Raw genomic sequence first — 16,995 nt, 5'->3', positions numbered from 1 at the left:
TTTGTTAGTACACCAGTTTATCCAGAAGTATATCCAATTTTAAAATCCACTGCTGTGCTTCCTTTGTGTTATTTCAATCCTGGAAGGTTACTGAAGAAACCGTATCCCTCCTTGAAGGTATTTGCAAACTACACTTCCTGTTAGTACAGTTTGGAATGCAGTGGTATAAGGAATGCAGTCTACAGCTATGGACTCATGCTTTACGTCACCTAGCATTTCAGGATTGAGACAATAAAAAAACTATATGAACAGAATTTAGATATTTTATTTAACATCATGTCAAAGTACAGTTCTTTGGTGTTTTAACAAAATTTATCGCAAAAAAACTTACCAGAATTGCCCATGTTTGATTAGTACAATATTTCAGGTTAAATTTCAAAATATCACTTTTAATGTCAGTACATGGAAAACAAGATGTTAATGTAACATTATTCAGCAGGTTTCACTCGACTTTACGAAGAAAAATTAGATCATTCTATAATGACATAAAACTTTTGGCCACTGAAAACATGTCACTGACAGGAAAGCCAGTGAATGGTGCTGGGAACACATGACAAAGATTTTATGTTTTTTGCTTAAACAAAAACAAATTTCATCTGTATCGGATAATGTGAGGTCTACAGTACCAAGTGATGCTAATCTGAATTCTACTGAAATTATTTTCTGATCTTTAAGTTATCTGTGGTAGCATTTATGAAAACATGGCGCAAGGGTCAAAGTAGATGGAGCTCTGGCCTCATAAAGGGAACACTAAGCTGCTTGTTAAATGAGGAGCACAATTTGTTTATCAATTTAATTAAACTCCTGTATAATGGCTTACAGCACAGTCAGAAGGGTTGTATCTGAACAGAGGTTTTAGAACTATGGTCAAAACATTTTGCAATATTGAACCCGGTTTAAATCCTTTTACACAAGTTACCTAGTGTATTACATTGTGACGTGTATGTTGGAAACCTTGTGCCTGCAGTACATTTGAATTTTAATCTAGAGAACTACTGTGTGGCAACGGCCACATAAATGGTGTTAAAAATATCACTGTCTATTCTTTAATTAGGATGGATTAAACCTGGACAGGTTAAAATAAATTGTTAGTTTCTGTCCTATTTATAATTTATCACCTGTTTAATTTAGTTGTCCAGAGAGAGTAGAGAAAAGTTTGTTGCGGTTTCTTTTTTGTTTTTAAAACAATAAAAGTATTTTCAGAAACAAACTAATTTTTCTGGAACAGTGCTGAGCTAAAATGTCACAAACACAACTCTGAGGTGTTTTTTTATTTTGTTTTTATGTGGATGGTTTGAAACTGGGGAAATGGAGATCGCTTCACAACCAAGGAGCAGCATACAGCTGATCACCAGGCACGCAGGAGGAGTGGTGAGACTGTCTTAAAACTTTTCTTTTCCGCTGGACATCGCTGGATTACATTTTTTTTTTCCATAGTACTAGGAGTGTTTGTTTTGATACTTGATTTTTTCTTGAAATACATTTTTTGCAAGTTTGTTTGTTTTTGGAGAAAAATGATTGACTTGGTTTTCGTTTTTTTCTTTTGCAATAAGGAACTTTACAGCTGCATTAATTTACATGGACTGGTTTCCTTTATATCAATACTTTTGCTTTGAATTGTACGTTTGTGTGAATATTTTACTAGCAGTCTCCAGTGTTACTGAGGTTATTTTAGGTGTTGTTGTGTCTTTGGTGCGATGTCTCTTACCGTTTCATTCGGTTCCAAAATACACATATAAATGTTTACACTATATGCATTGCCTTGAGCTACAGCTTCTTATAGGGCAATAACGCTTCAGAGATATAAATTGCTTCCTTTACATTGATATGATAACGCTGGTTGTTAGAGCTTCTCCAATTGTCCTTTGGCACAGGGAAGACATCTGCGTGTCTATCTTTGTCAAACGTATCTTATCAAGTTACCACCAACTTGCTTTGATTTACTATTTAGTGCCATTTAACGGAAAATTATAATGGCACTTGCTACAGACAGACACCAACTGCAAGCTCCACTACATAGCTCAAAAGCAGTCCTGAAATAAATACATTCTCAGTTGAGTGCAGCTGCAATGGACTGATATTTGTAACATTTAGTGCAGAACATATCATATCACACCCTACAAAATGAACGGAGAACACGTTCTTTTAGGCATGGGGAAGCCCTTACCTTGCACTTGTGTGCTCTGGTATGCTGAAGCACATCTTGGTAGTGTCTGGCTGCTTGTGGTTTCACAGCTTGCAGCTTGGCTGTAGGCAACAGCAATGCTTCTAAAGTCTTCTCAGGGTCCCCGTCATTAAGGGCATCATTAATATAGCTGATAGCGATGATTCCTTAAAGACAACAACAGCATTGACATGCAGTCTGTGCTTCTGTCCACTGCAATTTACCAAAAATCCTTTGTTTCAGCATATGACTCCAGCTAGTCTGTGGCATTTACCTGTGGTTGTTAATGCTCAGTGAATGGGTTTGCTGATTTTTAAGCTCACAAGATACATTAATTTTTCTGAAATGTTGGTATTTGTAAGGTCCAAGTTTCCTCCCTAATCAGAGTGTATGCTATTTATTTAATAGTTTCATTATGAAAATCCCCTCCTCATTCAGGTAGTTTTTCAACTGTATTCCCTCACACAGTATTGACTTTAGAAAGAAAAGCAATTATAGCACCATCTGGTGACTGGAGCCTTGAGTGTTTTGGCATAAAAACAATGTTTATTAAATCACAGCAGACAAATGTTACAGTCCGATCAGCTGTCTGCAACGTGTTTGAAGATGTGTATAGCTCATAAACAGTGATGGGCATTGAACACCAGCTTTTTGCATATAAAACAAAAAGGGTGGGGGGGGGGGGGGGGGGGGGGGGGGTTTGTCTCTTGCAGAAGCTCTGGGTTTTGCAATGCAGCTCTGGACTGAATTAAGGATGCTTCTGTGAACAGTATTAACACTAATGGGACTAGGTGCAGGTGGGCATGTGTGACTGATGCTGCTCATGGGAAACATATATTCTGAACTGTGAACCTCATATTGTGAGCAGTACGTAGATTTATTTAGTTAAGTACTATTAAACATCTAGCAAACAGAGTTGTTACAGTTATGGACTACTAAAACTACGACAGTATTTTATTTTTCCCCACTCAAGGGAGTCAAACGTTGCCCAGCAAATTAGAAAGTGTAAAAATAATGTGTAACTAGCATTAAATTAGAATACCGAAACCAGCACTTAAAGTGCTCAACACATCCTCAGCTAGCTGATGTTTTAGGTTGAAATTTCATTCAATTCAGAAGTAATTCAGCAGTGTCTTTTTCTTTACGACTACTAAAGCTTGAACACCTTGGTGGACAGCATGCATACTGTGGGAAACTAAATGATGACTGAGAACCATTCTATAAATTATCAGAGCAAACATCAAACTTGAGCCAACTGCATTCTTGAGCCTCTACTCAAGTTCTAGTAGTATACATGTTTAATGTAGTATAAGTGCAAAGCACCCTGTGTGGGTCAAGCCTGTGGTTCACTGTACACATTTAGTATTAAGTGTATCTCATTGCTTGCTTGATTAAAACACCACAACACTCTTATTTTTCATGGACAGGTCATTAAAGTAAATGCAGCATATCTTCTTTAAAAAGTATGTCTGCCATGAAGAACACAATGCCAATGTGAACATTTCTTGGAAAAGTATAATAAAAATGGCTTTTTAGGCTTAGTTCTATAATGGAAACAGTGACCGCGTTTAACATTAAGTACTGTGCAACTAATAAATGCAAATTGATGATTTTCGTTACACTTTTCTGGTGGCATAGTTGATTTAATGGCTGGTTTCACAGCACTAATCTTGGACTAGCTTACCCGAGATAACATTACGTAGTCCAATATTAGTGCTAAAATCAGGGCTTGTGAAACCAGCCATGAAAGCAACTGTGTCACCACAAAAGCCCACTTTGTTCTAATATTGTTGAGCAAACCTACTTTCATGCTCTTCATGAACCTGGATATTGACTTCATCAATACACCTCTGGATGTCATTCCAGGTCAGATACTCCTGTCCACCGGCAGCTGCTTCAGCCTTGACAGACATCAGCAGATCAGCATAGCTGGACAAGGAGAGGAAAAAAAATACAATGAAGGAACAGGTTTTCAACACTTAGGATGTTCTTAGGATTTATGTGTTTCTCCTTTTCATTACTTCCAGCAAAACAATAGAGTTTGATATGATCACAGTCAGCGGGAGCCAGATTGTTTTTAGCGCATGTTACAGCCCTGGGGGAAGCATCCTGGATTGCATTAACCTGCCCTTGGTGATCCTGGGATTACCACCACAAATAAATGCTTTGTATACTCCAGGTGGATGCTTAAGAAAATGATAAAATCTAGCTGTGTCAGGGTACAGGTTGATTATATCAAATCAATCCATTAGTAATATTTTTATCAATCCATATATATATATATATATATATATATATATATATATATATATATATATATATATATATATATATATATATATATATATATATATATATATATATATATATATATATATATATCAAAGTACACATAGCATAGATTCTCCCAGTACTTGGACAAGATATAGGACGCAGAAATCATTAACTTCTTGATACTATAAAAAAAAAAACAGTAGTAAGCAGAGAAGGGGGTTTAGGTTTGGAAAGCAGCCTAGCTAGCAGTAAGTGGAGAGGGTTCTGGTTTAAACATCACTATTTAAATCACACTTCCAATATAAAAGGAATGTGCGAGTACTATTACATGTTCATTATTGAACAGGAATGAAATCTTTTTAAAGTAAACCCCCACAGTGAAAGCCTCACGCACCGCTGGAAGTTCGCCTCATCCAGGTTGCTGAACCCAATGGGTAAATCACTCAGCTGCTCGATCACCCCCTGCAGATCTCTGGAGTCTAAAACGTCATTCAGAACAGCAACTGCTGACAGCATCTCCACTGCCACGGTGAGCTCCTCATGAGCCAGCTGCTGCTGCAGGAAACAGGGAAGAGAGAACAGATTGATTCAGACAGCTCTGAACAACAATAGACACAAGCACGTTAAGCTGCAATTGTCACCGATGGTTATTTGCCAAATAAATACATATGTAAAATGCCTTCTGTTTATAGGATAATACAATCAGACGTGGTCTTCTGTCTGTCCAGCTATGAGAGTCCGTTTCATTCATAGTACTGTACCTTGCAGAGATCGTCAAATCACCAAGTTACATACTCAGATACTTCAGCACCTTGACTTTACAAACCTCCTAACAAGCTACATTACAACTTGCAGGCGCGAAGCAAATAAACTAAACTACAAACTAAAACGAATTGGTTCTGTGGGTATGTGTGCAAGTGTAAAGGATCCTAGAGTGAATGTAATGCTACTACACCTCTTTAGTAACCCAACTTGAATGAAAGCTGTTGCAACGCCTCTAGTTACTGATATCAACCTTGCATTACAGGATCACTGTGAGGACCTTACCGCGGGATTCTGATTCTGCAGGTTGAACAGTTCTGTTTGGTACAAGTCAGCAGCAGATTCATAAACAACTGGCAACTGGGCCTCTGGGTTCATCAGCTCAGCCACTGTTTGAGCAGAGTCTCCTTGGCATATTGCTGTGTTTATTGCTGCCACGGCTTCCAGTTCTAGAATAGTGCAAAGCAGGACAAGGGGGCACAGGCACATTACAGGACTACAAATCAGAGAGCAAAAAGGAAATGAGGCTTACTACATAAACATCTGTATAGTGCATTTCACTACCAGATCCAAGAATGTAGACCCTGCAATAAGAACCATACTACACAGTAGAGGAATATGAGGGGTATACATATTCCTATATAGCGAACACTTGACTATCCAAATGAATATTATGCGTCTTCAATGGAACCTGGATCTTGAAACAACTGTGTGCTTCCAGTTTGGATAACTGAGGGTTTGCTTTATTAATATACAATGGAAGCACTGTTAAAGTTATAAATACTGCTACTGATCTCAGGATGGAGGCAGAAAATAAACGTGCAACCCTGCTTACTTCGTTTGTGAGCTTCTGCAAGATCATTGCAACTGCTGACAACCTGCTGGATGTCCGCTCTGTCCAGCGGAACTGGAGCACCAGCTTGCTGTAATCCAGGACAGAGAGAACCCATTACATAGAGTTATAACAAGCTCTCCACACTTACTGTGTGTTGCACTTCTACAGCCAGACTGTACTCATCTCATGGAGCAGCAGTCTAGATATGAAGGAGGGGTAAGGGATTGTGCCATCAGAAGGTACGGGGGAAAAAAGAAATACACTACACAATGAATGGCAAGTGAGCAAAAGATAATGGCACAATATGCAACAAACCCCTCCCCCCAAGACGCAAGCAGGAGCATGGTTACCTCTGTCTTCTGCTCTTTATACAATGAGAAGTGTTCCAGGTACCAGGACGAGTTGTCCTCCACCACTCCCACAAGCCCCAGCGCAGGCACCCTCAGGCTGCCAAGCAGGGCAGCTTCGTCTTGTCTATTAATAGCATCATTCACCTGAGCCAGAGCTACATGGGCTGAAATAACGAGAAATAAAAAAGGGATTTTTCAGTGCTCTGCTTTACCATCATTCACTCTATACTGGTGATTTTTAAGACTAATTTTCCAGTCCATTTTTGTGGGGAAATATTTCATACTACTATAATGCTATACTACCCTCGGCAGGATAAGTCACAGCAGGACTCTTAGAAGAGCATTTTACAGTACTGGGGAATCTCCTGTGGTAATCCAACATAGAGCTGCAAAAACATTTGTATTGATTTGTATTGGCTGGCACCCAACGAGGATCTTGATTGGGCAAATATGCCATTCCACTTGATTCAATTGAGGGGGGGGGGGGGGGGGGGGGGGGGACCAACAAACATCTGTTTGCATTAGTTGTGCTGATTGCGGCTTTGCACAGAAGCTGAAAACAGCCGACAGCTTTGTGAAGAGGAGAAATCAGCACACATCAACAGATGTTTCTTCAATTGGAATGGAAAATAGCCAAATCAGCACCGTGCCCCTTTCCTGGGTGTCATTGTCTGCTTGCTGTGGAGGGAGAAGAATGGAACAATCCGTTCATCCCTGGATTAACCCTACAGATACAGCAGGCGGTGGGTGAAATCCAGGGGTTCCCCTGTGCTGTACAACACTTATAAATCCAGGGGTGGTTTATCCCAGCACGGTATAACCAGACCCTTTACAATAAACATCTGGAGAAAGTCAAATACTCAACGTTACAGAATTCATGACTTGCAGACTGAGGCTTCAACACTGCATGTCTTACATTTTTCAGCTTCAAGTCTTTAGCCTAACCCACAAGGCAATATTTTTTTAAACATCCATGCAGTCTTATAATACAGACATTTTCTCTAATATATAACTAACACTCATGCATGTATAAATCTAAACCCACAATCCAGCTCTTTGGCGACACTTCAAACATAAAAGGAATAGTACGATAGCAAATACTACATTTTTAAAGAAGGTCTCTGCATGCATTCTACCTGCAGCATTTACATTTTGCAGCTATTTTAAAATTCCAAAATACGCAGGAGGTGTATAAAAGAGCCTTTGCATATTTAAATCTGGACAGCAATGTGTTTCATGTTTCAAATGCTGTGGTTTTATAGAGCATTAAACAATATAATAAGACACACTTACTGTTTACAGAGTTAATATTATTTTGTATCTCAGACTGTGTCAGTAGCTCTTCATATACATCCCTTTCTTCTGATGAAACAGAGGATCTCTGGAGAGGAAAACATGAGACACTTAACCCATTAACATTTGTGTTGTATTTACTCAAACACATGTAGTGGACGGTTTTAGAAGTACTTATTTTCTACTTTAATAAAACAGTTTCTTGACTGTTTACTTCTATTTTCCAATACTAAAATATACAACCATGGAAAAATAATGTTACCTTCCAAATTTCTGAAAGGACTAACAATAACCATGTTACAACATGTACTGTATGGAAGATTAATTCATTAACTCAGTAAATCCTGGCTTGGTATGATATTTTACTCTCATTTTTGGCAAGTTACAATAGTGCCTGAACTTTAGTTGCACAACCACAGATACACAGCAAGATTTCTGCCAATTCCTTACATGCTCTTAACCCGCTCCCCCTCAAACTGGCAACAACAAATAAGGATTCCCTCCCAAATACCAGCTGCTTGTGGGAGTGGATCACTATTGCATAGTGCATCTATTGCATAGATTCCTTTCCTGGTTTTTGCAGAGATAGCAGGAACTGTAATTCCAGATCAATTACTCAATGTCAAAGGCTCATTATGTGAACACATGCACTGTAGCAAATGTAGGTGGTTGAGAAGCAGATTACTTGAAAGACATACTGCAGGACTCTGTCACCTACAGTAGGGTTGTGGTTCGAATCCTCCCATTTTCACTAAAGCTAAGAGGAAAAGTAGTAGGTTACAAAGAATATGATCAAATGAATGCATGTAATATGCTCCTCTACATACAGCGTCTACTATTGAAGATGTTTAAACTCACTATTTCATTAGCTGTATGTATTACTGGACATGTTTCTGTGCAAAACAGTAAAACAACAAAAATAGTCATATTCTCCCCCAAACACCTTATTTGTTGCAGAGTCTTCCTTGGCTTTCTTGGCTTGGCTGAGCTGGCCCTGGTATTCCTCAGCGAGGCTCTCCTGTGTGTCCCTCAGCATTGCATTGGGGTTGGCCAGGGCAGTCATAGTCTGACCTGCTACTCCTTTATCTATCGCTTCATTGATTGCAATAACAGCAGCATGCACTGGAAACAAAGACAGTGCAATATGTTCAAAACTCCAAACTGGATATTTATACAGCACAACCTGGCTGACTACGAAACCTAGGGGCACTCCGTGTTCCCTTGTCTCTACTTTAAATCATGCGGCACAATGTGCGTTGCCTATTTCTTGCACACTGCAGGATGACGATTAGAAGACTAATCTTATTTAAGCGCCTCTATTTTTACCTATCCGAGCCACAGCGAGCCTTCTGTACCACTCCAGACCCATGCTGGTTCTAAAGTATCCTCGCGTCACTCAATGTTGAATTCTTAAATAAACATCATTCCACATAAAGGTCAATAATGGGAATTTGTTTGTTTTTGCACATGCCTAGGAGAGTATCTAAAGTGGCATCTTTATAAAGTGTGAGTGATGTACAGGGAGGTTAAATTATGTGCCACAGACACGATGATATTTGAATGTCAGATTACTACACTATTTTAATACAAAATTTATAATTCATAGCAAATGAATGACCTTTTAATATAAAAATCTGGAAATACAATTCAATAAAATCAGCTTAGTACCCCCCCCCCCCGCCAATATGTATACAATGACATTTACATGCAGCTTCATCCACTGATAACTCATTGGCCAGAATTCCACCGATCTTGCTGAATGCAGGCATCTGTATTCCATACTTTTCCAACTCTTTCCGCATGTTACTGATCTCCTCCTCTGAAAAGAAACGAAACACTAGAAATGAACAACCCCATTTCAAAAATACATAACTGAAGCCCTTCTTGTTAATTGTTCATATAAACGCACTAGTTCAAGCAATGTCACACGGAGCTGTGATAACCCAAGCCAGGTCATTCTCAATCAAATTCCTAATGACTTACAGTACCCATCACTTCTATTTCATAATGTATGTATATTCATCAGCAAAAACTGATAATTCAGTCAATTACATGTTAATGACTTCTACTTTCTGTATTCAAATTGACAAAATATTGTATAAAGATTTTTTGTACAGAACATTAAAATGTATTTATACAAAACTACAGTAGTGTATGAAGTAGAATTTCCCATACTTTACCGGTAAAATCCACTTTTCCCAGCAAATCCTGGATCTGTGGTGCTATTCCCAGTTTGTAAAGGTATAAACTACAATAAAACAAGAGGTTAGTTTAGTCACATAATCCCAGCTCACATGGTATTACAACTGTAATGCCTCCACTTATCTGTGAGACAAACAAAGCACCAAATATAGACAATGCATCACTGCAGTTTCCTCTTCTGGAAAACAAGCTGTGAACTATTAGGAGGATATCTTTTAGTACACAGAGCCACAAGACATCACCTCCGCAAAACTTCATTACAAGAAATGATTATTCTAGAACACAATCCATTGAGACTTGCGTTACACATTCCAATGGGATTCCGGAAGGTTCATACAACACAATACATCCTTGAAGGCCTTGAACCTGACAATAAACATTTGAGAGAGCAACTGGGGATGGGTCCGAAATAAGAAATAGAGCAGGAAGAAAACCTACATACGGCCGGGATAAATGTGCCATTTCATACATTCACTGGGGGCAGAGGTGTTGCAGGGAGGCAGGTGAAGTGGGACACTGTGCTGTAATGGGTACATTTAGAAGAGTTTGAAAACATGTGATGACAAACACAAACTATACTATTAACAACCAAAACAGCTCTGGTCTATACAGGTTAGCAGACTATCTTCAATATCTGTATTAAAGTGAACTATTTGTTTATTCCAACATTGTCTGCAGTACAGTGCACCAGTGGTACTGCCTTGTGGTTCCTTTCATCCACTCCAGTCCAGGAGCCTGTCCCGCCCATTTCTTACATTGAACCCTGCATTCCACAGCCTAGTTCTAAAAAGTACTCTTTAGTTTGAATAGGGAGAAACTGAGCCGGTCTGTACTGTGTCTGCTCAATGATGTAGTCAAGGAGGCGGTGGGAAAAGGTCCTGGAATCGGAATAGAATGAATGAGCCACAGGTGAGAGTCTAGTCTAGACAGGTAAGAGAGAGCATGCTTTCTGCTCTACAGGACATGCTTCAGCATACCAGGGTGTTAATCCCCGTGGGAAACACATTTCTGCATCTAATGTAACAATAGCCAATAATCCTTCTGATTCACATTAATAACATCACTACAGTACTTTAATCCTAACAATAGTGGTTAATGTGCTCATTTCTGAACAGTATTATACTGAATATACAATGTACATCAATTGGATTGGACAAGTATAACTAGTAAATAGGACTTTTCAAAACTGTCCACTGCAGTATTACCAACTTTAATTTGAGACATTTCTGTACAATAGGTCTAGTACAATTCTCCATCAATGCAGACACTACCACAAAATGAATTAAGCATATACTGAAAAACATATGGTCCAATTCAATGCATTACACTGTACTGCATGTCCTGCTGTAGGATGGACTGCCTTTAAAGGCTTTTTCCCTGACCGAAAACCAACACCAGAGAGCCCGGGCTATTAAAATACAGAAGAGGTCAAACATTTAAATCTAATCAAGGCACGTTCAAACAGCCTCTCAGTAGCCACACAGAAGTACAATAAATAACCTGGGTGACGTCAAACCAGTGAAGCCAACTTGTAAACAAGCCGAGTATAGTATTATATAATCTATGAAAGGTCAGGAAAGGCAGAGGGGATTAGCTGCCAGAAGGGGGCACTGTTCACCCACTTCAGTGCACAGTCATCAAGCTCGTTTGAACAGAACTAATATACCAGTATCAAAAGCATGGACACTGCTTTTACACACACACACACACACACAATGCTGTTTTGGAACCAGTAACTGGAAAATGTATTAATATTTGATGTGCAAGTTCTCTTTTGTTCACTGATATAAATGATAAATTGTGCAGTTTATCAGCGTGGCTCGTTCAATGAAGCGGTGGCTATCATCTGTGGCGTGACCCTTCCCCTCTGCTGGGAGCACTGCGTAAGAGAATAATGTGCTCTGGCTGCTGCAGGGGACAAAGGGTTAATTGCTTAACCTTAAATCATAGAACACAGCGACACTCTGCGAATCCTAAGCGTCTCAAAATGTTTTCATTTATTTCATGCCATTATCTGAAGCGGGCCAAAGACAAACACTCCCACACAAGCCTCATTAAAAGTAACTCTGAAAAGAAAGCTGTGGACCAACGGGTCATCTTTACTTCTATTCAAACATTTGGATTTTGTTTTGCTTTTGTGGGGAAGGAAAGAATAACTGAATGAGCCTTTGCAGCACATTCCATTGTGCTGAAACTTCTACAACAACACGTTGAGGTACTGTAGCAAGGTTGCTACAGCATGGCAATACAACGCTTCTATTTACAGGACACAGATATTTTACTGAAAACACAGACTGGAACAGTGTACAGTATACACTGCACACGGTTGAATCTGTTCCAGTGGGAACGCTTTTCAAACTCTTTAACAAACATCTTTCTTGAGAAATCGTTGAGTGTTACTGGATTGTCAATGGAAACAGCTGATGCTTTTCTTATCTTGTCTACTTTGTCTTCGGCCGGTTTATTTCTACCGCTTGCGTTACTTAACCCCAGTAAAACAAATCCATGAAGCTTACACCATCAGGAAGACACAAGGAATCGTGATCACTGGAATCAAGAGAGACTTGAATGAGTTCATCATCATCAAGCAACCCTGTATTGAAGGAGCTGTTTAACAATATCAGAGATGGGTGGGTGCAGGCCTCTGCTTGCCCCTCCCTTGTGCACGCACCTGGGTGGGTGGGAGAAAACACTGACACAGTGTCAAAGAAATCAGAGCAGTCGCCCCTCCCCCTTTAGAACACGCTTTTAAAAAGGCACACAAAAACAAAGTGCTTTATACATTTAAACAAGAGCCTGAACAAACAGTGTGCACCGAAAGCAGACTACAGCACAGTTCAAACAGGGATCACACGCTCTGGTCTTAGGAAGGAGTTCCAAGATGCACAGCAACAACTGAAGCCTTCCTTCAAACTCAAATCTACAGTCTACATTTGTTCATTCATGTACGCAGTCAAATACCTAAACCTGCGTCCCCTACAATGCCTGCATTTTTCGCATTAACTAGCAACAACCTTCGCACTCAGTTTACTAACTTTCACAAATTATCATAAATATCAACTCAATAGAGACTCCAACGTCAAGGTAAATCTATAATTTTGAGAGCATTCTTGCAAAGCATTAACACAAGCACGTTTCCATCTGTCTTGCAGCTGATTCTCCGATTTAAAATTTAAGTCGCATTAGTGCAGAGCACACTCGGTCGCCAGTGAATCTTGCACAGGGTGGGCAAAGCAGGTGCCTGGCGACTCTGTCTCGGCTCTAGAGTGCTGCTCAATAACTTTGCAGTTTTGAACTTGTTGTATAATTGAATACTAAATCAGTGAATCATAATCTTTCTGCATTACTTAGAAGTATAAATACTCTGGTAAACATGAATAAAAATCACAATACTCATACTTTGACAGTGTTTTTTTTTTATTTTTTTTTTTTTTTTTTTTTAAAACGTCCATTTCAGAAATCATCTCAAGCGTTTTGAAACTGATAAAAATGTAATCGGAACATAGAGTCGAAAATACACAACTAAGAGTACAGTAACTGAAGACATACTGTGTGCGTTATTTTATTCTTTTTTCAAGTTGAGATTATTCATCACGTGACTTCACACACGTCTCTGCTGAAACTCAATATGGAGGCTGCACCAACGAAGAAAAAAAAAGAAATCTTTCAGTAAGCCAAAGCTAAAAAAAAAATCTGATTATCTGTGGATGGTGGGATAGTATTCTTAAAGCTTTGCTGTAATTCGCGTGATCATGTATGAACCAATACCATTAAATATCAAATATCATATTACACGCTACCTGCCTTTAATGAAGCTATAATTAGCCATTTAAACCAGCCGTTTCTTAACTGAATTATATTTTCTGACTATGAGGAAATTAGCTCAAAACTATTTTTCTAGCTATACAATCCTAAAAGGAAATTGATTACTTTACTGTGTAAAGGATGTAGTCACTACACTACACACCATTGGTTTCATAAAGACATTCTGTCTGGAGACACGCCTCTTTAAATATTGCAAATAACACTGCAGAATTAGGAAAGAAACAATTTAAAGGATTAATTATGTCTTTACATTAAAAGAGGCGCCATTTAAATTACAATCGGGTAATACACAGCAGTGAACCTGTTTTAGAGCAATGAGTCAGTCAACACGCCTTTATCAGTGTTTCATATTTTATCCTGGTTATTATTATAATGCCAGTAAAACGCTAAACTTAATGTGTGGAGTACTGTACATAGGATTACCCTCACAAGACATTGCTGGACTGTTACTAAACTGTTTCATATTTATTGTTATTGTAAATGCCAGCAATAAGCTAAACATGTCTTTTCAAAACACATTTATTTGTAGACTGAACTACTGTCTTAGTGGAAGACTGTAAATATGATTCTCTCAGCTGTGCTGAACATTTGTTTTCTTCTTGTAATATAATTCTCAGGTTTTCCTGCTTATCTTAATGGCAGCAATGAACCAAGTGATGTCCATAAACATTATGACAGGTTTGACGTGTCTTAAGTTGGTTTATTTACTATTACAGCAACAAGAGTCTGATTGGAAAAAAAAAAAAAAAAATTGTTAATATTTATTAGTTTACTTATTTTAAACTAGCAACATTATATTTATGTTCAAATGCCATATTTAATTAATACATTGATGATAATTATTTTTTTTTTTTTTTTTAAAAGTGGGAAAAAAATGGAATTGGCCCTTTTTGAAAAATGAAATCTGATATTCCCAAGAATGGAAAAATGAGTATCCCTAAAGATGGTTACAACTGAAGGCAGTGCTGATGCCAGTATTTTATGCAGTAGTATAAAGCAATTTTATGCTGGCCACCAGTTAAAGATGCAGTCTATGGCTATGCTAACATCTGACAGGGCTGCATAGGATTCAGACAGTCTTCATAAAGGTATATACACTTCCTAAAAATGCTATATTATATATAAAAAAAAATAAATATAAATAAATGAGGAAGATTTAGTATCGAAGGCATAAAAGTGTAAAATTGTTGAGATACTTTCTCAGTATCTAAAAAGCTTAGAGGGAACGCTGCCTGCAACAGTCAGGATTACTGTAAACTTGGCAGGCATCACAACAATCTAATTCACCAGCCTTACAGGCCTTCCGTTTCTGGAGGCCTGGGTTCAGATCCACACTCGAATCAAAGAAGAAATGAGTAGCGTGGTCTCTCAACTCCTTCGTCAGTGCACTGCTGGCATGTGGCTGAGAAATCAGGTCAGGATTAAATGGGGTCCCGAAAAATCTAGTGTTACACATCTCCATGTGTTGCTACAACTGTTAAAATAATGGAACAGTTATCTTTTCATTGTTACCATCCTGACATTCTTTCACCATCCCTTCAAAGCTCTTTTCAAAATTCCTGCTTTAGTGCACCGATAGTGTAAGGATTACTGCCCATGTTGTCAAACAGGTATCACAGCAATAATTATTTTTTTTTTTTTTAAATCGCTCTTCCTGCAGTGATTTAGTGGACAGATCAACTCCAGTGCACTAGAGCAGCCATCCTGAAAAGAGCTGTGAAACTGACTTTAAAGTTGTTACTGTAAAAATTGGTCAGGATGTTAACATTGAAAATAAATTCAAAGGTACACTATTTAAGCGGTTGTAGGAATGTGTGGGGATTATAATGCTATATTGCTCTGAACCCCGCTACTTACTCTTCAAGGTGTGCTTGCTGCTTACAGAGCTACAAACTCATGCCGCCTGCTACAGAAGCACCAAGCCAGTCTAGGCAAGCACTCAAAGGAAATGAGCTCACCAATCTGTCAAGTAGATGGTTTTCCAGATTCGTTTATCACCTAAACACATAACAGAAAGCATATTGTCGACTGCATGTTTAATGCACGTTTCCAGCGAGTTACAGTACTATTGGCCTCTAAGATCTCAAAACTTGAAGAATCTCTTGTTTCAGAATTTATTCAAAGATTCATACTGCTGCTCATTGTCTGATCTGTATTATTAGAGGCTCTGAAACTGCTAGCAAGTTACTGTCAATGATTCTCATTGGACTATAGTGCTTATAGGTGTATGTGGGATTAGTGTTGGTGTAATTTGTATGTGGAAACATTAAACAGTACACCTCTTTTGGAGTTGATTTGTGAGATTAAATACAACTTACAGATGGGCTAATTTATTGACAAATCTTGCTGCTGCTGAGCTTGGTTGAGGGGAAGGGCAACTAGTAATTTGCTGTGTTGGTCCTCAATCAGCAGGTGGGGGGTCTTGACCGAGTGTCCGTCAGTTTTAAAACATCCGGTGGAGATGGCTTTGGGCGACTGCAACACCATGCTACAGAGGGGAGCTGTGTATACTCAGGAGGAGAGTGTTCGCTTTGCAGGAACGCAGCTACGCAATCCAGAAACTGCAAGCAGTGCTTGTGAAGACAATGCCCAGCCAAGGCCGTATGAAGCAGCAGGAGTCGTCGTATGAATACTGGCTCATCAGTAGGTTAGTTTAGTGGATAGTGATCCCAAGCAATGTGTAGCGAGGGTTACGTAGTGTAGCCGGTTCCTGGAGCAGGACGCCTCATTTATAAGGCTAGCGCTCGTCCTGTGTGGTACCTTTTATTTGTAGTTTTTGTACTGTGTTTTATTTTGCCTTTTGCACAGCTTGCTGTACGAGTCCTCTGTGCGTTACCATTACTGGTAACGTCACATGACCTCTGTTTACTTTCATTTTTTGTATGAATAAATCCTGCACGCCTGTGTTGGCGTTTCAGCTCCACCTCCATTGTCTCTCTGTACTGCTTAAACAGAGGCTACCCACACACACGACACGAGCACCCTGTCACAGTGTCAAATATTGCGCTGTATCATCATACGGTAGCATATATTTTGTACATACGCAGTAAAATTGTAACTAAGAGTACTACTGCATGCTTTACTTTTGTTCCCCTTTGCTATGGAGATATTCGATCAACAGAAGCCTCTTGTTAAGTCGCTGTGTAAATCACTGTGAATAATGAATCAGCACGTGAAATCACAGTGCAGCCACAGTGCTCCCAGAGTTCCGGAAATCATTCTTGATAAGCGCATGGTTTCAGCGACCGTCTTCCCTTTCCTTCTGGAATTGGGTTCATTCATGTCTCAGA

At 39.0% G+C, this 16,995-nt stretch overlaps 1 protein-coding gene across 1 annotated transcript in view; it reads right to left on the bottom strand.

The window, feature by feature from the left end:
- Positions 1 to 16,995, bottom strand: part of LOC121313565 (ras GTPase-activating-like protein IQGAP1) — a 93,846-nt gene that overhangs the window by 35,590 nt on the left and 41,261 nt on the right. The window contains exons 6-15 of the mRNA XM_041246245.1: positions 9,859 to 9,926; positions 9,384 to 9,497; positions 8,622 to 8,800; positions 7,679 to 7,766; positions 6,386 to 6,549; positions 6,036 to 6,123; positions 5,486 to 5,649; positions 4,833 to 4,993; positions 3,969 to 4,093; positions 2,168 to 2,331 (exon numbers count right to left, since the gene is read on the bottom strand). Coding sequence (XP_041102179.1) covers positions 2,168 to 2,331; positions 3,969 to 4,093; positions 4,833 to 4,993; positions 5,486 to 5,649; positions 6,036 to 6,123; positions 6,386 to 6,549; positions 7,679 to 7,766; positions 8,622 to 8,800; positions 9,384 to 9,497; positions 9,859 to 9,926 — 1,315 coding nt within the window. The remainder of the gene's footprint in view (positions 1 to 2,167; positions 2,332 to 3,968; positions 4,094 to 4,832; positions 4,994 to 5,485; positions 5,650 to 6,035; positions 6,124 to 6,385; positions 6,550 to 7,678; positions 7,767 to 8,621; positions 8,801 to 9,383; positions 9,498 to 9,858; positions 9,927 to 16,995) is intronic.

This window comes from Polyodon spathula, chromosome 1, assembly GCF_017654505.1.
Source record: "Polyodon spathula isolate WHYD16114869_AA chromosome 1, ASM1765450v1, whole genome shotgun sequence".
NCBI classification, from domain to species: Eukaryota; Metazoa; Chordata; class Actinopteri; order Acipenseriformes; family Polyodontidae; genus Polyodon; species Polyodon spathula.
Note: the sequence above shows the minus strand (reverse complement) of the source record. Positions and strands in the feature narration are given on the sequence as shown.